Here is a 20,602-nt window from a genome sequence, read left to right as displayed (position 1 = left end):
ACTTTCTAAATGTGAGAACATTATGTTTGTAAAGGCAAAGTTGTTTCCTTTTAAGCCTGGAGGGGAGGTCGGGAGTGAAGTAACCAAGCAAGGCACACTTCTCACTAGATACATTAATGTTGATGTTTGAGTTGACATTCCTTGAATTTTTTTTTCAGAATAGTACATCAATTCATGTTACAAAAGCAGACACAGAAATAATTTCCAGAGAGATGAGCCAGGGGAATACAGAAATGTGTATGGAATTGGAACAAAATAAACCTGATTTTTTTTTTCAACATTCTATAGAATTGTTCTGAGGTTAGAAAGAAAGGTTTCTAAAAAATAAATATCTAACAAAAGCTGCACAATGATTAGGTATACATTATCCATGAGGACATTAAAAACTATTTTAAATGCTTTTTACCCCACCTCATCCTCTAGTATGTTTGAGGAAAGCATCTGGAAATTCTAGCTCAAAGTCATCTAAGGGAATCAGTGTAAAACAGACACCATTCCAATCCTCTTCATCCTTCTTGACCACACCTCAGCCTCTCCCTTGGCTAGATAAAAACATTCTTTTCCCTCTCTCAAATACAGTGCAAAACAAACTCTTCTGTGAATGGAGAGACATGGATATGGGGTAGAGGTGGGGTCTTGCCAGGTGAAAATGCCCTATGTGAGTAAAGTATGTTCCTTCAAAGGTGCACTGTGAGCACTGAATATACTTTGTGCCAAAAATAATGAAAGCTTAGTGAATACAATACAGGAATCTTTACATTTAATACACAAAAACTACCCCCTGAGGCAGATGTTTACCATTCTTTTAACTTTACATATTTTTTAAAAAGTGGAAAACAGAATGATGAATTAACTTGTCCATGGTCACAAAAACTGATAGGTAGTGGCACCAGGATTTGGGGACCATCGGGCAGTGGATCTTCCAAAACTGGCTTTTAAAGAGCTACAACAAGATGTAGCCGGGTTCTTGGCACTATAGTATTGCTTTATAATCTACAGTTCCCTTCCTTTCTCTTAGAGCCCAAGAGGATCTAGAGGGACATCTCACATAAAGGAAAATGACTGCAATCTGGACCTTTCACTTGACAAATGATGCCTCTCCCCACTTCACCTCACCTGACAGCTCTGCCCAACCCAAGGCAGGCTCTCAGAAAATCGTACAGAGGTTACCACCCCAGAAGTTCTGAGATCCTAGGAGGCAGGAATGCAAACAGACAAAGCACAGTATTGCTTTGGATCGAAAATGTTTGTTTGCTCATTCTGACTCCGATTCCCCGAGCCTAGAACAAACACAGCCCTTCCGCACTCAGGAAATCCCAAGAGGCCAGGTTCAGTCTGGTAAACAACACTGTCCTGGCACCTTGCAGAACGCTGGGGACTGTGACGGGCGGCGACAAATTGGCACAAGAGCGACTGAAATGCACAGGGACACCAGCCTAGTGGCCTTGAAAAAGCAGGCTGACGCCTCCAGGAAGGGAATGGGGGAGGCGGAGCCCGATTCTCGCCCCGGGAAAGAGCAAGAGACTTCCCCTATTCTCCCTCTCCCCCACCCTCCTCCAAGGCACGGTGAGATTTGGAGCGGCGGAGCTGAGCCCCGCGTGAAAAGCGGAAAAGGGTCATTGCCACTTTAAATGACTCAGGAAGTGAAAGCAGGCCGCCTGACGGGGAAAGGGAAAGTGGAACCGGGGCGGCGCGGGGGCCGGCAGCGGCCGCGATCTCGCCCGGGTAGCGGGAGGCCGAGCGGGCGGCGCGACGCGGGGGCCGACGGGGGCGCTGGGCCGCCGCGCCGGAAGTGGCCGGCGCGGCTGAGGAAGCGCAGGGACCCTGCGGAGCAGGCAGAGCCGGTGGGAAGGCTCTTTGCTGCTTCGCCCGGGCAGGGGCTGCAGCGGCCCCAGGTCCCGCTCCGAGACGCGACGCGGTCCAGGCGGGCGGCAACTTCCGAGGAAAGGAGCAGGGGCGGGAGGAGGAAGTGAGGAGGCCGCGCGGAGGGAAGGCGGCGAGCCCCGAGGCCCTGAGGCCTTGGCAGCGTCACTGCACCCACATGGCCTCCGGAGTGGGCGCGGCCATCGAGGAGCTGCCTCACGACGGCACGTGTGACGAGTGCGAGCCCGACGAGGCTCCGGGGGCCGAGGAAGTGTGCCGAGAATGCGGCTTCTGCTACTGCCGCCGCCACGCCGAGGCGCACAGGCAGAAGTTCCTGAGTCACCACCTGGCCGAATACATCCACGGCGCCGAGGCCTGGACCCCGCGGGCTGACAGGGAGGGGGCGGGGAAGGAAGAGGCGGAGGTCAAGGTGGAGCAGGAGAGGGAGCTAGAAAGCGAAGCAGGGGAAGGGAGCGGGTCAGAGGAAGGGAGCGAGTCGGAGGAAGAGAGCGAGTCAGAGGAAGAGAGTGAGGATGAGAGCGAGGAGGAGAGTGAAGAAGACAGCGAGGAAGAAATGGAGGATGAGCAAGAAAGCGAGGCTGAAGAAGACAACCAGGAAGAAGGGGAATCTGAAGCAGAGGGAGAAACTGAGGCAGAAAGTGAATTTGACCCAGAAATAGAAATGGAAGCAGAGAGAGTGGCCAAGAGGAAGTGTCCGGACCATGGACTCGATTTGAGCACCTATTGCCAGGCAGACAGGCAGCTCATCTGTGTCCTGTGTCCAGTCATTGGAGCTCACCAGGGCCACCAACTTTCCACCCTAGACGAAGCCTTTGAAGAACTAAGAGTAAGTATTGGGCCTTCAGAGCATAAGCGTAGGGGTCAGGACACCTGGGTTTCAATTCAGGTGGCCTGGCTGTGAACACATTCGTTTTCATTATGTCCCCAAGAAGCTAGTCTTTCCATCTTTTTGGGAGTAGTTTTATTCACCCTTTTTGGTTGAACCCCTTTGAGAATCTGATGAAAGTTCTGGACTCTGATCTGAGAAAAAACATGCACATACAAAATCTGGTATACAGTTTCTAGAAAATTGCAAGTTTCTGGTCTGTGGATCCCAGGTAAAACATTTCTTGGGAGTTTTGGCTCCACTTAGGCCAATTTCCATAGCACCGCTGTTGTTGAAACTGGTGCTTTGTGCTACGGCTCTTGATAAGGCAATCTTTTTGCCTACTTGAAAACATGGGAAATTTGATTTTGCCACATGAATCCAATCAGGTGATACTTCTGCATTGAAAAGAGTAACAAAATAGTTTTAGTAGTAACAATATGTGCCTGAGTCATTTTAGATTCTTCATGTTTGAAACTTCATAGGAAAGGAGGGTAAAAAGAGGAAGTCCAAATTGGGGTGGGAGTGGAAGTTCCCATGTCCTTTGTCTAGGTCTTTATCTGTCTTGGACCTTACTAGTCCCTCCTAAATATTTGGACACTTAGGAAATATTTGTTGAATGAATTTGCAGACGATGCGCCTTTTATTTATATTGCGGGTGTTTACTATCAGTGAGAGAAACTACTGGTGTTAATCGGGGAGGGGGGGAATTTTGAGTGGAGTGATCAATTCATTAAGAAATCTGTATTAGTGAACATGGTCATATTATGATGATTTTTGCTTCCCTGAGCGACCTTACGTAGCTGGCATTGGGATAACAAATACTTCAACAATGAAGCTCCTCTGTGTTAAGTTTTCCTTTTTTTAGTACCTATTCATAGTTGTAAAATGCACATTCAGAAAGTATGTAAAAACTTATGCACAATCTAACAAATAATTATAAAACAAGTGTTGAGGTAGTCTCCTTCCAGATTAAGAAATAGAACAATTGAATTGAAGCAATACTGAAGCCTTTCCCCCATACCTTTTCCAATTATAATCATCTCTCTTCTGCATAAGTAAGAATAATCTTGACTTTTGTGACCCTTTCCTTGCTTACCTTTATGCTTTTACCTCATATGTATGCATTCCTAAACTTATTTGAACTTTACATCGTAGGTATCGTATTTTTATCATGCATTTTTCTGGGTTTTGCTTCATTTTCTCAACATTGTGTTTGTGAGAGTCATCCAGTGAGTGGCTGTAGTTTGTTCATTTTCATTACTATATTGAATTCCATGTTATGAATATACCGCAAATTACCTATTCTGTCATAGATGGACATTTGGTTTGTTCCCAGGTTTGGAAGCATCAGGTTATTACAAACAATGTCGGTGTAAATATTCTTGGTCATGTCTCTTGGTGTACATTTACATACATTTCAGTGGAATATAAATGCAGGAGTGAAATTGCTGTGTCAGAGGCTATGCATATCTTCAGTAGTACTACATGTTGCCCACTACTTTCCAGAGTGGTTGTACCAGTTTGAATCACTGTGAAGAGTATATGAGAGTTCTTGTTGCTTGGTATCTTCAACGCATGCTGTTAACAGTGTTTTTAATTGTTGTCAGTCTTGTGGATATGTAATGGTATTTTATTTTGGTTTTAATTTTCAGTTACTCTTGACTTTGAGGATCTTTTGTATTTCCTCTGAAGTACCTAGTCAGGTCTTTTGCTCATTTTTCTACTGAGTTGTCCTTTTCTTATTACTTTATGTGAGTGTGTGTATACACACACACACACAAACTCTGTCACCCAGGCTGGAGTGCAGTGGCATGATCTCAGCTCACTATAACATCTGCCTTCCAGATTCAAATGATTCTCCTGCCTCAGACTTCTGAGTAGCTGGGATGACATGCACTTGCCACCATGCCCAGCTAATTTTTTTTTTTGTGTGTGTGTATGTATGTGTATATATATATATATATATATATATATTTTTTTTTTTTTTAGTAGAGTCAGGGTTTTGCCATGTTGACTAGGCTGCTCTTGAACTCTTGACCTCAGTAGTACTACATGTTGCCAACTATTTTCCAGAGTGGTTGTACCAGTTTGTACAGTGTGATCCACACACCTCAGCCTCCCAAAGTGTTGGGATTACAGGCATTAGCCACCACACTCGGCTATATATTTGTCTGTGGTTTTGTTGTTGTTGTTGTTCTTTTTATATGGGTTGCAGATATATTCTATGTGGTTTTTCTTTTTAAAAAAGTTCTGCCTTGAATAGAATTTTAATGTGGTAAAATTCATTAATACTTTTCCTTGTGGTTAGTGCTTTTTGTGTTTTGTTCTTCTTAGTATTGATTTTTGTGTAGTAGAAGTAGGGGCTCAATTTAATTTTTTCCCCATACAGATAGCCAATTGCTACTGCTGTATTTATTGAAAAGCCCTCCCCTTTGTGCACTGATCTGTTGTGCCACCTGTCATATATCAAGTGCCCATAATGTGTATGAATGTGTTTCTTGGCTTTTCTGTTCTCTACCGTTGATCTGTTAGTATACCCCTGTATGAACAGCATGTTTTCTGAGTTACCATCCCTTTATAACATGTCTTAATATCTGGTAAAGCAGGCCCTTCCATCTTGTCCTACAAGAGTGTGTTGGTCACTTTTGACCCTTTAGATTTCTTAGACTCATGCCATTAAAAAGCCTGAATGAGTCTTTTTGGATATTGTATTAAATTTATAAGCAATGTAGGGAGAATTAATATTATTACAACATGAAGTCTTCTGATCCATTTATTTAGGTCTTTTTTATTGCTTTGCAGTAAAAGTTTAATCTTTTTTTCCTGAAAGATTTTGCAGATCATTGTAAAATTTATTCCTAGATACTTCATAATTTTATAGTATTGTAGAAAATATGAGCCAGGCACCATGGTTCACACCTGTCTGCTATATGTAAGGCTGAGGTGGGAGGATTGCTTGAGTCTAGGAGTTTGAGGCTGCAGTGAGTTAATGATCCTTCCACTTCACTCCAGCCTGGTTGACAGAGCAAGACCCTGTCTCTAAAATACAAATAAATGATTTTAAGTCTTGTTTTCTAATTGTACATAGGAATATGATTAACTTTTATATATTGACTTTTTTGTAATCTATCAGCTAAATTTTCTTATATATCCTAATACTTTATCTGTAGATTTCTTCTACATACATGATTGTATTATGTGTGAAGAGAGATAGTTTTTGTTTGTTTCTTTTCAATCCTTATACCTATTATTTGTTTTTTCTTGCCTTACTGCATTGGATAGTACCCTGAGTTTTATGTTGAATGGATGTGATTGATGGGTATTCTGGCCTTGTTCCTAATCTAGCAATAACTGATAACATTGCACACATAAGTGACATGTTCTATGGTTTTTGAAAATAGATGTGTTTTATCAGTTTAAGAAAATTCTAGCTGGGTGTGGTGGCTCACGCCTGTAATCCCAGCACTTTGAGAAGCCAAGGCCGGTGGAATATGAGGTCAGGAGATTGAGACCATCCTGGCCAACATGGTGAAACCTCGTCTCCACTAAACATACAAAAATTAGCCAGGTATTGTGGCGCATGCCTGTAATCCCAGCTACTCGAGAAGCTGAGGCAGGAGAATCATTTGAACCAGGGAGTGGGAGATTGCAGTGATTGCACCACTGTGCTCCAGCCTGGTGACAGAGGGAGAGTCCATCTCAAAAAAAAAAAAAAAAGAAAAGAAAAGAAAAGAAAATTCTAGGCCTGATTTGCTATGTTTTTCTGATTTTTGATTGGTTACTTAATATCCAATGCATTTTTTGCATCTTTTGGGATGATCATATGATTTTCTCTTTTATTGTGTTATGATGATGAATTATATTAGTTGATTTACTTTTTAAAGTTAAATTTAAAAATCAGCGATATGTTCACATATCTCAAAAGCCTTTGCCCTTTTCACCTGATTCTTCCACCAGCTGTTGGCAACTACTTGTTTTTTTCTTAGAAACAGGCTCTTACTCTGTTGCCCAGGCTGGGGTGCAGTGGTAGGAGCATAGCTCACTCTAATCTCAAATTCCTGGTTTTATGCAATCCTCCCATCTGAGCCTCCTCAGTAGCTAGGACTGCAGGTATGCACCGCCATGGCTGGCTAACTTTTTTTATTTTTTATTTTGTAGAGATTGGTGTCTTGCTATGTTGCCCAGGTTGGTCTTGAACTCCTAGCTTCAAGCAGTCCCTCCACCCTTGCCTCCTAAAGCTGTGGGATTACAAGTGTGAGCCACTGCACCTGGCCAGTAACCACTTTTATTAGTTTTTTGGTTACCTTTCAAGTGTTCCTTTTTACAAATATAGGTGTGTGCATATATATGGTCTTATTTTTATCTCTTCGTATTGTTGTATTTTATAATTAAAGCAGAAAGGAAAGTATTTCTGAGATATCCTTAACCCAACTTGGTCATAATGGAGTAGACATGTTTTTGGATTTGGCTTATTAATAATTTATGTAGCATTTTTCCCCATTTATATTTATAGGCTTCATAGTCTGAGGCAGAGTGTAGTGTTTCTTATATATTCTTTCTCTCTTTTAATGCTCTGGAACTATTTGTGAAAGATTGAAGTATTTCTTCTTGGAGTGATTGGTAGAACTGACTATGGAAGCCATCTATTCCTGGAGAGGGTGAAGGGGGAAGGGGGAGTTGGTTTATTATTAGTGTTTTGTTTTGCATTTTTGCTTGTTTTTGTTTTACATTTTTTAATTGGTAACCAACATTTTATTATTTTTAGTTTCCAACTTGTAAATTCAGGGTTACATGTGCAGGATGTGCAGGTTTGTTACACAGATAAATGAGTACCGTGCTGGTTTGCTGCACAGATCATCCCATCATTTAGGAATTAAGCCCAGCATCCATTAGCAATTCTTTCTGAGGCTCCCCCTCCTCCCACTCACTATCCACTGACAGTCCCCTGTGTATGTTTTCCCTACCACATGTCCATGTGTTCCCATTGTTCAGCTCCTACTTTTAAGTGAGAACATGCAGCATTTGGTTTTCTGTTCCTGCATTAGTTTGCTGAGGATAATGGCTTCCAGCTCCATCCATGTCCCTGCAAAGGACGTGATTTCAATTCCTTTTTGTGGCTGCATAGTATTCCATGGCAAATGTACCACATTTTCTTTATCCAGTCTATTATTGTTGGGCATTTAGGTTGATTCCATGTCTTTGCTATTGTGAATAGTGCCACCGTGAACATACATGTGCATGTATCTTTATAATAGAATGATCTATATTCCTTTGGGTATATACCCAGTAATGGGATTGCTGGGTATTATTGTTTTATGTAGTGTTTTTGACTGTGGACTCAATTTCTTTAATGGTCATAGGTATGCTTAGGTTGTCTACTTTTTCTTAGGTCAGTTTTGATAAGTTACTTTTTCTTAGGTCAGTTTTGATAAGTTACATTTTCTCAGACATTTGTCCATTTTGTCTAAATTTTCAAATGTGCCAGTATAAATTTGTGAATCATATTCTTTTATTTTTTCATTCTATAGCTGTCTTATCTATTCCTTTAAGAACTGTAGGCATATTGATTGATAATCTTTGATAATTCTAGTATGTGAAGACTTTGTGGACTTGTTTTCTGCTGCTGTTTTTATTTTATTTTTTTATGTTTCATGTTTTTATTTCTTTTTGTGCTTGTTTCTGTGTAACTGTGAGCTTCTCATTGCCTTTAAAAATGTTTATGGGACTTTCCCAAATCTTGCATGAAGCTGCATCCTTCAAGAGGGAAATTGAGTTTGATTCTGCTAAGGCCTGAGAGTACAACTTGTTTAGAATCCCCTAAATTAATTAAATTAATTTAATGATAATAACTAAATTAATTTCTTGAAGTTTCTTGGACCAAACTTTCAGGAGGACCTTGCGCAAATCTTGGAGAATTTCTTTCTTATTTTACCCCCGCTCTGTTTTGTTTACCTCTCTACCATCCTCTTTGGATGTTTGGATAGAGGCAAGCTTAGTTTGCCTTTACTCTGTGATTTTACTCCTTAGCAGGATGGAAAGGTGAGAGTGTCTCAAGGTTATATGGAAAGCATCCCCTTTATTAATTTAGTTAATTAGTTAGAGACGAAGTTTCACTCTTGTCTCCCAAGCTGGACTGCAATGGCTCGATCTCGGCTCACTGCAAACTCCACCTCCCAGATTCAAGAAATTCTCCTGCCTCAGCCTCCTGAGAAACTGGGACTACAGGTGCCCACCACAATTCCCAGCTAATTTTTTGTATATTTAATAGAGATGGGGTTTCACCATGTTGGTCAGATTGGTCCTGAACTCCTGACTTCAGGTGATCCACCCGCCTAGGCCTCCCAAAGTGCTGAGATTACAGGCATGAGCCACTGTGCCTGGCTGTAAAGGATTTCCTTTAAATGTTTGTTTTTTTGGGGGGGTTGTTTTTGAGATTTAATTTTATTCTTTTCTCCAGGCTGGAGTGCAGTGGCGCAATCTCGGCTCACTGCAACCTCCGCCTCCTGAGTTCAAGCAATTCTCCTGCCTCAGCCTCCCAAGTAGCAGGGACTACTGGCATATGCCACCGCACCCAGCTCATTTTTTCTAGTTTTAGCAGAGATGGGGTTTCACCATGTTGGCCAGGCTGGTCTCCAACCCTGACCTCAGATGATCTGCCTGCCTTGGCCTCCCAAAGTGCTGGGATTACAGGTGTGAGCCACCACACTTGGCTGTCCTTTAAACGTTTTACTTTGAGCATGCCATAGGCTTTGCTTTCTGTTATCCCATACTCCCCTCACACCTCACTTTCTACTAACCAAATGCACAGCCTAGTTTCTTGGGCTCAGTATATGTTCTCAGATCAAGAGCTGCTTCATGTACTCTGCTTATCCTAATGTTAGACCATTACTAACTGAACTATAGACTTTACTGAATGTCAGTAGTTTTTCCTCTGATGACTTCTGTACCACGATTCTATCTAGGACCTCACATTACATTTCCTTGTTTTGGATGATTTTGATAGTGTTGATTAGTGCTAGTCAAGTATTTTGTAGAATGTTCCTCGATTTGGATTTGTCTGTTTTTTTTTCTCATGATGAAACTGAGTTTTAAAGTTTTTGGAGAATATGATATTATTTTATGCTTTGTTTTTTACACTTAGTATGTCGTGGAAATCACTCCATAGATTTGCTTCATTCTTCATGTATAGCAGCTGGAAATACTCCATTGTGTGTCATTAAATTCTTACTTTAAGATACTGTGTTTTTCAACTCCAGGATGTCAATTTGGTTATTTTTTTAGAGATCTGTTTCTCTGGATCTTTTTGGGAATCATCCTTGATTGTATATTATATCATTCTGATTGTTGTCATGCATCACAATTTTTCATTTAATGCCAGATGTTGTGTTTGAAGGAATTGTAGAGTCTGGAGTAATATTTTCTTTATTCTCCTCAGAAAGAGCTTGACATTTGCTCTGTTAGGCAGCTAGGGTGAGAAGCTGTTCATTTTGATTCAATAAAGATGTGAGCTTGATGGCACCTCTAGTTTCAGTTTTCTGGTTTCAAATGTTTTGAGTGAAATGTACATTTACTTATTGGCAAGAGAATATCTTGGAATAACTTGGAACAGTAAGAGTGGCTCAGTGGGATGATGGGCAAAAGAAGAGAATTGCTATACTGCATTCATTCATTCAGCAAGTTTTTATTGATCATCAGCTGAGCATATAGCAGTGAACAAAATGAAAGTCTGTACTTCTGTAAGAGCTTACATTCTATTGGAGGGAAGTAGAAAAGGACAAGTAAGCAAATAAACATGTAATAAGTGTTATATATGAAAAATGAAACATACGGGATTAGAGAGGGACAGGAATATCCTAGCTTTACCACTTTTTGACCTTATGCAAGTTATATTATAGTTTGGCCTTGTTTCCGTATTTCTAAAATGGGCATAATGTTAAGAAATAAAATAGAGCTTTCGTGAGAATGAAATGACTTTGTGGGTGATTAAGAGACTTTAACATGGCTTGACACTTTGTTGGTGCTCAATAAATGTTAGCTGTTCTATTTATTTATTTACTTATTGAGATGGCCTCTCATCCTGCCACCCAGGCTTGAGTGTAGTGGTGCAATCTTGGCGCACTGCAACCTCCGCCTCCCAGGTTCAAGTGATTTTCCTGCTTCAGCCTCCCAAGTAGCTGGGACTAAAGGTATGTGCCATCATGCCCGGCTAATTTTTGTATTTTTAGTAGACACAGCATTTCATCATATTGGCCAGGCTGGTCTTGAACTCCCAACCTTGTGATCCACCCTCCTTGGCCTCCCAAAGTGCTGGGGTTACAGTCATGAGCCACCACGCCTGGTCTCTTTTTATTATTACTATAAAGAGGCTAATTATACAAGTTTAGAATGAGAGGAATTTGTACAGTTTATATTTTGATACCTCAGTGTTTAACCAGGCTGTGAATGGCTGGTATTGGCAGTAGAAGGCCAAGTTTTTGCCATGTCTGCTGACATTTAGAGGAAAAGCAAACTTCAGAGTAGGCCAGAATGAGCAGAAAAGCAGGGTGATCCTAAAGCGAGAGGGGTTTAGGCGTGGAGACAACCTGCTAGACCAAATGGACTTCAAGATGAAGGGGCAAGATCAGCACTTAGTCACTTGAAGGACTGTTCTTTCTTTTCTCCTGGACATTGCTCTTCTACAGTTTTGGTCTGCAGCGTTTGATCTCCAGGGGATTTTATGGGTCCAAGTTTGAATTGAGCCTCGTCTTTAGCTTTATCATAGAAAAATAGTTATGCAGCCCAATTTATGACCTCTTACCTGAGTCATGACTTCTCATCTCAGATATGTGGGATTCTCTTACTCTGACCATAATTTCTGGTTAGGAAAATGGGTTATTGGATCTGACAAAGGAGCTTAATCTGGCTTATGGATTTATTCATATGAAAATTCTTACACTGTCAAGGGAATTTGCATTCAGAGCGACATTTAATGAATTTTTATGTTGAACAGTAAAAGTGCTTTAGATATACTCAGTAGTCTAGTAATTTTTAAAATTATTTTGAACACAACCTACAGCAGAGGAAATATATTTTATACTGTGACCTCCATTATACACACAGCCACCCACTACACATACCCCTTTAACTCAAATGGAACACCATTTACCTTACTACATATATGTTCTGTTTCTCTTCTATTCTGTTTTAAAAAAAAAATTCTGGAGGCTCCCGCTAAAGTGATTTCATGGCACTCTAATGTGTCATGCCCTGTGGTTTGAAAACCACTTGTCTAGTTTACCCCAAGATCACCTGAAGAAAAGGTAGAGTCTTACAAAGTGGCAAAGGGAGAAGTGGTTGGCAGAATTCAGTAAGTATATAGCATCTGTGGAGTTCTTAACATGGCTTTTTAAAGACAGATCCTAAGGTTTTGAAGCCACACCCTTTGCTTTTAAGATGGGTATTTGGGGAGAATGTTTGGTTAAGTGATAAGAGGAACAACTGCATGGGGAGTCACTGAAGATGCATAGGTATCTGGGTGGATGGAAGGGTGTAGGTATATGCTCAGAAGAGCTGTAATTCCCGAGGGACTGCAGGTACGCCATAGTGTATCCTGTAGTGATCAGTGAATCTGGCTTTTCATTCAGCTCGTAGAAGAAGCTCTTGTAGGGAGACAGAAGGGTGAAGGCTTGCTGTAATGTATCTATTTATATTTTTATATTTTTTATTCTCGCTGAAGAAATATAGGTCACCTTCTAATTAGAGTTTGTAGCACTGACACACATAGTAGTTCAACCAGTGTCTTATTTATTTGTACAGAATAAAACAAAAGCTAAGACCAAGGTAAAGTGTATGGTATGCTGTCATTAGTTGGAACCACCCCCTACATAATTCTGTAGAAAGTTTATGTGAGGCCTGCAGTTCTGGGGTTTCCAATCAAAATATACTTCCTTAACCTGTAAAAAGTCTTGGAAGTATACAGTGAACTAGACAGATAGGGCCCTAGCTTTTTGTAGTTTACTCTCTACAGTGGGAGAGAAATAGTAGAGTAGTTTTGGGTGGTGTTATGTGCTATGAAAACAATAAAGAATGAGTTAGTGTGGCAGGATAGGTTACTTTTTGATAAGATATATTATGGAAGGCATCTCTGAGCCTATGATATTGGGTGGAGACCTGAATCCTGCAAGGATCTAGAGAAACTCACCTATTGTGTTACTATTTGATATTACTGTATAGAGTCCAGTGATTTTATTCATAGCGTAGACAGTTGGTTTGGTTTATACGAACAACTCCTCACAGAAGGGTTAGTTGGCTCTGTAATTGAGAGAATGACGAATGTGTTGTTAGCACAGATGAAAATACTACTCTGTGGAGGGGATATGAGATTATGGGAGTCCCTTTTATGTTAGTTAGATTTTTCAGGGGATTTGACATTGGCAGTCAGTGATGGAGCTTCATTAAAGAACTAGAGTGCTTAGCCAGGGGTCTGAACAATCCACTCTTGAGAGAAAAGGTCCAGGCTTTCTCTGTCCTTTCTCCTCAAAGTCTAGTGCCCTCCTTTTCTCTTTCCCAACCTTTCAATCAAGATGAGTTCATAGGCATTTTATGCTATTAGGCCATTGATTTTTGGGGTAAGGTTTCTGATGCAGTAGGCTTATTCTTAGGCTCCACTGGAGATAATGGACTCTTGAGCCTCCATCACCATTGTCTTGACCACAGCCCTCAACATGGAGGTTGCCCTGCCTGCCTGTTCTTGACATACCCACCTTTTCCCTCACCTTTCATCTAACCCAAGTCTGAGAAGCCAGAGATTTCATCTGGTATCAGTGCCTACTATGTATTCTGCTTGAGCTTATAATTCAGTCTGGGATAACCAGCTCAGTTTCATGCTTATATTCTTGTTTTAATATTCACAACTGGGGCTAAACTTGTTAGGTGGAAGGAAGGAACACCAGTACTCATGGACCTTTCAGAATAGGAGACATATTATAGACAATGGATGGAACAAAAGCTCTAGTCTTGATAGGGAGAGTAGAGATGAGAATCAGGTAAGAAACGCAGAAGGCTGGCTCTGGAAGAGTTGAATCCTGTGTGTGTATGGTTGGAGAGAGAGAATTTGTGTGTGTGTGTGTGTGTGTGTGTGTGTGTGTGTGTGTGTGTATGCATGCATGCATGTGTGCATATGTATGTATATTACTATGATAGCATCAAGCCAACATTGCATCAGGTTAAAAATCAGTATTGGTGGCTGGGCACGATAGCTCACGCCTATAATCCCAGCATTTTGTGAGGCCAAGGCAAATGGATCACAAGGTCAGGAGTTCCAGACCAGACTGACCAATATGAGGAAACCCTGTCTCTACTAAAATTTAAAAAAAAAAATTAAAAAAAAGAAGAAAGAAAATAAAAATCAGTTTTGATGCTCTTTTTAGATGTCAGAAAACTGATCAAGAATGAAAAAACAAATCCAACCAATGAAACAAAATCTCCCAAATATACCGAAGGCTCAATCCACAATTTACAGCAAATAACCATATGGGCATTGACTTTGATATATACTATAATGTGCTTGATTATTTTTGTTGAACATTTATTTATGTATTAAACCCACTTCAGATGGGTTTAGCTAGTTTTCAGCAAGGCAATAATTGGTTTTTAACGTCAATAAGGAGATTAGCAAATATATTCATTATAATATGCCCAAACTATAACATATAGCTAGCTTTCATTTTAGAGGCTGATATTTTATTTTTTTAAACTAATTTTATTCATCTGAATAATTTTGGAGCACTTATTATGGGGAGCTGTATGGTGGATACTGAGAAGAATAAGGAAAGTTTCCAACTTCGGGAAGCTTACGTCCTAATAGGAAAGATAGTCTTTTCACATGCTTATTTGTATGTATTAGAGAAAAGGTACAAACAGTATGCTATGAAAGTGGAGAGAAAAGAGAAATTGATATCACTGGAGAGCATGGAGCCATGAGTAGATTCTTAGAAGAAGGAGTCTTTGAGGTAGGTCTTGAAAGATGGGTAGGGTGTTAATAGGTAGTTACAGGCTTTGAGGTATCCTCTGTGTTTCCGTAATAACAGCCTGTGAACATTTATTATAGCACTAAATACTGTGTACTGTATCATGTTATTTCTTTCCATGTCTTTCCCTGGTGAAATAACTTTATTTAGAAGAGGCTGGAACTATATGTGATTCATCTTTGTATTCCCAGCACCTAGCACAGTGCCTGCTGGATAGTAGATGAACATGAAATATGTGGTAAATATGTGATAGGAAGTATAATCTTGTCTAGTTCCAAGGCATTAATGAAGAACTGAGAGAGTATTACATAATTGTTAAGTATTTACATTGGGATTAAGTTTGACTGCATCTAAAATAATGAAATAATTTGGAAACATCCAAAATAACCCCTCCCACAGGATGTTTATTTCTCTGTCACATGAAAGAACGTTAGGTGTAGGCAGTCGTTGGTGTGGAGGAACCATGAAGTTACCAGAAATCTAGGCTTTTTTCAGCTCCCTTCTGACGTCCTTACTATGTCATGGACCAAGATGACTGCTGGAGGTCCAGCTAGTATTTCCTAGTTCCAGAATGACAGACAAAGAAAAATGAAGGGCACACCCCTCTATTTTAAGGGAACCCTCAAGAAGTTGTACACATTGCTGCTTAGATTTCATTGGCCAGAACTCAATTCCTTGGCCTTATCTAGTTGCAAGGAAGGCTGGGAAACAGTCATTTCTCTGGGCTTCTCTTACTAAGGAAAAATGGGAGAAAAATATTGAAGGACCAAACAGTGTTTGACCCAGTTGGCTTTGCAATCTGTTTTTGAGTCTTAGCTCTTCCATTTACTAGCTGTATAATGTTGGGTAATTCATTCAGCCTCTCTGAGTCTTGGTTTCTTCTTCTATAACATAAGCTAAGTATTGTTTCTCCTTATTGAGTTATCATGAGGAACAAACAAGATCATAGATGTAAGGAGTTTAGCACAGTGCCTGGAATATAATAAGCCCTCAGCAATTGGTTGCTATTATTACTGTTATAAAGTCATCTAAGGTTCTATTCTGAGTTCCATTCCAGACAAGTTAGTCTGGCAGCAGTAGAAGTTCTGGACACCAAGTTTCTTGGGTGCAAACTGTTCATCCCCCTCTTCATCTGTTCCTTCTGCCTGCTCTAATCTGGTGGGTAGATAGGCTGGAGAAAAACTTGTCTTTAGAGAAGAGGCTTCTGTATATTTCAGTGTCCTGCTGGTGCCTTATGCACTAGCTAACCAAAACACAGCTGGTAGGTCTAATTTTAGGTTCACAAGTCTTGCTGGTTGTCCTCTTTAGATTCTGTTTTACATTCTGAACTATGGGAAGTTTTTATAGAAGCAGAGGGGAGGTGGGGACGATATACTCTTTTCTTTCTGGTTAGAAAATAGCCTTCATTTTCTTTCTAGTAGGCAGTCATGGGGAGAGATGTAAGGTTAAGTTTATATAGGCACCCCTACTATTTTCCTCTCTGAATTTTTGAGTGTGTGCAAATCCTGGCAGGCTATAACCTGTGTTGATTGGTAGACTCTGACTTCATGTTTATAAATAATGAGAGTGCTAATCTTTGGCTGAGGTTATAAAACCAAGAGAGTCTAGAAGCTTTTGTCTGTTGAATTTTGAGACTCTGTTTCCTGAGATGAAAAAAATAACAAATAGCTATCATTTATTGAGTGGTTTGTGGCCAGGTGCTTTTCATGTATTGTTTCATTTGATCCTCAGTAAAATTCTACAATAAGCTGTGTTGTTGTGTTTCCCATTTTATATATGAGGAAACTCAAAAGGAGTTTGGTTTTGGTGAAGGTTACTTAGCTAGCAAGTGTAAGGACTAGGATTTGAATCCAGGCCTGACAAGGTACATATTCTTTCCATCCTTCCATTTTTGCTTCTACCAATTTGATTACTTCCTCTCATATTTAAGCTAAGTTGTACTCACACATTATCCTTATGTTTATTTTCTGTATGATGGTATTTAATAGATGAATACTTTCCATATATCCTAAAACGATTTTTCCCTTCTCTTTGGCTTTCTTTCTATATATTGTATATAATTTTCATTAGTAACAGATTGTTTTTTATTTTGTTCAATTCAGTACTTCTCTAGATCAATACCTGATACTTAGTCGTCACTCAGTCTATTGTTATTTAATTAATAACAATACCAGAAATGATAACATTTATTGAGAACTTAGCTTGTACTGCTTTTCTACTATAAACTTTGTGCATATTTTTTAATATTTACCACAATTATTTGAGGTAAATAATTGTGGTATAGTATTTATTAAGATACGTTTATATGTTATTCAAAGTTAGTGGCATGATTTTTTTTCTTTTGGTCTATTTATTAATTCAATATATATTTATTGAGGCTTAAAATTTGCCAGTTGGAGTATTTTGGGCAGTAGGGAACCTAACAAGGAACAACTCTAAGTCATGGAATTTAGAATCTATGAGCAAAACAGACAGTAAGCAAGTTAAATAATAAGTAATATTTTAAATAATAAGTGCTATGAATAAACAGACTGGAGAAGGAGATAGGGAGTGACTGGGATGTGGGAATGAGAGGGAAGCTTTTTAAGGATCTGAGAAGGACTTTTTGAAATAGTAACCTGGGTGTAGTTAGAGCCAGTGATGAGAAGATCTAGGGGCATAGTGGTTCAGCTGGAGGGAATAGCAAGTGTAAAGGCTCTGAGATGGAACAAGTTTATTGAGGGGATAAAATGAATGGCTGGAGTGTAGTCAGTAGGGGTGAGGTGGGGGTTGAGAAGTAGATGAGGTCAGTTTACCAGGTAGCCTGTGCTAAAGATTTTGAGTTTTATTCTAAGTTGTCATAGACTGTTTAAGCAAGGGAGAAAATGATCTGATTTTTGTTCTTTTTTTTTGAAATGGAGTCTTGTTCTGCCGCCCAGGTTGGAGTGCAGTGGCGCGACCTCCGCTCACTGCAACCTCCGCCTCCCGGGTTCAGGCGATTCTCCTGGTTCAGCCTCCTGAGTAGCTGGAACTACAGGCACACACCACCATCCCCAGCTAATTTTTGTATTTTTAGTAGAGATGGGGTTTCACGTTATTGGTCAGGCTGGTCTCAAACTCCTGATCTCCTGATCTACCTGTCTTGGCCTCCCAAAGTGCCAGGGTTACAGGTGTGAGCCACTGTGCCTAGCCTGATTTATGTTTTTAAAACTTCTCTTTCATTTCTATGTGGAGAATGTGCTGTAGGGTAGCAAGAGTGGGAGCAGTATTGCTGCTTGTACTAGGTTGCGAATAGCGGACATGGTGAAGAATACATGCCAACTAGATATGGCATATATTTTAGAGTTAGGCCTAATAAGACTTGCTGATGGATTTTTTTTTTCAGAGCCAAGAATGACTTTGTGTCTGAACAACTAAAAGGGATGGCTTAGCATAGGAGTGGGTTTGGAGTTAGAAAAAGAAGTAATGTTAAAGGAGATGGTAAAAATTTTCGTATGTGGGATGGTGATACTAAAATTTAATATCATTTCTTTTTGACAAAACTTTGCTTTCTGATTTGATTGCTTAGGAGGACTTCTCTCCTCTCCTCTCTCCTCTCTTTTCCTCTCTCCTCTCCCCTCTCCCCTCTCCCTTAGACAGAGTCTTACTTGGTTGCTCAGGGTAGAGCAACCTCCTGGGTTCAGGTGATTCTCATGTCTCAGCCACCCAGGTAGCTGGGAATACAGGCATGCAGCACCACACCCAGCTTATTTTTGTATTTTTAGTAGAGATGGGGTTTCTCCATGTTGGCCAGGCTGGTCCTGAACTCCTGGCCTCAAATGATCTAACCACTTTGGCCTCCCAAAGTTCTGGGATTACTGGTATGAGCCACCGTGCCTGGCCAAGGAGGACTTCTGTATTCCATCTTCTCATCCTTTTCCACTATTTCTCCCTGGCAAGACCTTCTGGTAAAAATGACCAAGTTGGTTTGATTTTTATTATTTTTTTTTAGAAGAATGATACCAACAAAAGCCAATGGAATGTGGGGGCAAACACCCCAAAACAGCCAGTATTCTTTCTGAATTTAGTGTCTTCTGATTGATTCTTTGTATTAATAAAATTCAATATTCAGGAGCCAGTGTAGGATATCTTTGTGGCTTATATTTACATTTTTGCTGGCACGTGACTTTTCTTTTGAGTGCCTAGCTGGTTATTGGCATTAGACTAGACTGATTTCCATGAAAATGCAGAGACCACTTGTCAAGGAATACTTCTTCCTATTCTTATGCCACTTTTACCTGCCGTATTCTACTTTTGCTTCTACCCTTTGCCCATTGTTAAGGCATGTTTACATTAGAGTGAAATGCTATTTCTATGTTTAGGGGTAAATGGATATGAATCTATCAGGTAATATGTGCTCCTTTGAAGAAAGGCACCTCGAAACACATGGGTTTTCATGGTGTTCAAACACAAGGAACCTTAGAGTTAGAAAACTTTAGAGTTGCTTCCAGGGATAGCAACTTCAAATATCTACCAGAAAGGTGCTGTAAACAAGAGAAGCAAGCCAAGGTAACTGGCAAACTTGAGAGAGCTTACTTTGCCTAAAGTGAGTAGTTCCTGTTCAGCTTTGGCCAATTTCTGCTCTGTGGGGATGGGAGCCCATTACAATCATACCCTTAGGATTTACAAAAGAAGCTAGAAATATTTATTGTTATGTTGTATCTCCTTATTTTTAAATGCTAGCAACTAACTTAAAATTCTTAGTAGATTGTGTGGGACAGCACTCTAAAAGCCAAAGAAAATAGTTCTGTAGGCTGCAGGCTGTGGATGTATAGCTTTTGATCTGGTCCATCTTTCTCATTTACAAATGGAAAAACAGAAACCTAGGGACATAAAATGACTTTCCCAAGCTCACACAGCAGTTACTGGCAGTACTAGTAGTAAAACCTGCGTTTCCTTTCTCTTTGTGCAATGCTCTTTGCATTTGGAATGTTGTTTTTGAGGTTGTGAGAAAAGCTAATGTGATATACAGCCCAAATTTTAAGTCGTTTTGAGGAGTTCAGAGCCCCTGAAATCCATACATGAATATTAAGTAAAGAATCTTCTCTTGGCCCTGCTGGTTCATATGTTTGCAGTGTCAAAGGAAAAGGCCCCAGTATTTACACTTAGGCAAACTCATGGGAAGAAGCGCTGGGAGCAGGAGACCTTGGCCCTCTTGGTTAACTTCTACTTCTGTCCTTCCCTGCCTGCCTTTTTTTTTTTTTTTTCTTTTTTTTTTTTTTGTATGCTAAATCTTAATTATGCAATTAATAGGAATGTATTTAACTCTAAAATTCTTCTATCCCAAGTATTAGTTTCTGACGTACATTAACAAATGTAACTGATTTAAAAGCAATAATTGATTTTCTAATACTTTATATATTTTCTATATCACTCATAGAAAATAATCTTTTTTTTAAATGTATTTGTTACATGTACCATTTTGCAAGGTTTTTCTTTTTTAATTCAACATTATGTCATGCCTTGTAGCCAGGTACGTACAGACTACCTTATTCTTTTTATTTGCTATGTCATATTCCACAGCATGTTAATTCCATGGCTTGCTTAGTAACCCACTATTGATGAATCCAAGGGGTGTTTGCAGATTTTTTGTATTACAAACAATGCTACAATAAATACTTCTGTACATGTATCCATGACTCAGATTCGAGTCTTTCTCAGAGGAAAGGAGAAGTAGATTGGTAGGCATGTGATTTCAGAGTGGCAGTAATTTTACATATCCAACAACATGTGGAAGTCTCCAATTTCCCCAGGGCCTAACACTTGCTGTTACGAGATTGACATTTTTTTCAGGCTGATGGGTAAGAAATGATCTTTTAATTAT

The 20,602-nt window shown here is 39.9% G+C and overlaps 1 protein-coding gene across 1 annotated transcript in view; it reads left to right on the top strand.

Annotated features, from left to right (window-relative positions):
- Window positions 1-1,623: 1,623 nt before the first annotated feature.
- The window catches only part of TRIM44 (tripartite motif containing 44), a 129,072-nt gene continuing 110,093 nt past the window's right edge, over window positions 1,624-20,602 (top strand). Inside the window, exon 1 of the mRNA XM_017530507.1 lies at window positions 1,624-2,710. Within this exon, the coding sequence (XP_017385996.1) occupies window positions 2,042-2,710 (669 nt within the window). The 5' untranslated portion in view covers window positions 1,624-2,041. The remainder of the gene's footprint in view (window positions 2,711-20,602) is intronic.

This window comes from Cebus imitator, unplaced genomic scaffold (genome assembly GCF_001604975.1).
Source record: "Cebus imitator isolate Cc_AM_T3 unplaced genomic scaffold, Cebus_imitator-1.0 Scaffold66, whole genome shotgun sequence".
Taxonomy (NCBI): Eukaryota; Metazoa; Chordata; class Mammalia; order Primates; family Cebidae; genus Cebus; species Cebus imitator.
This window is presented reverse-complemented; position numbering and strand designations above follow the sequence as displayed.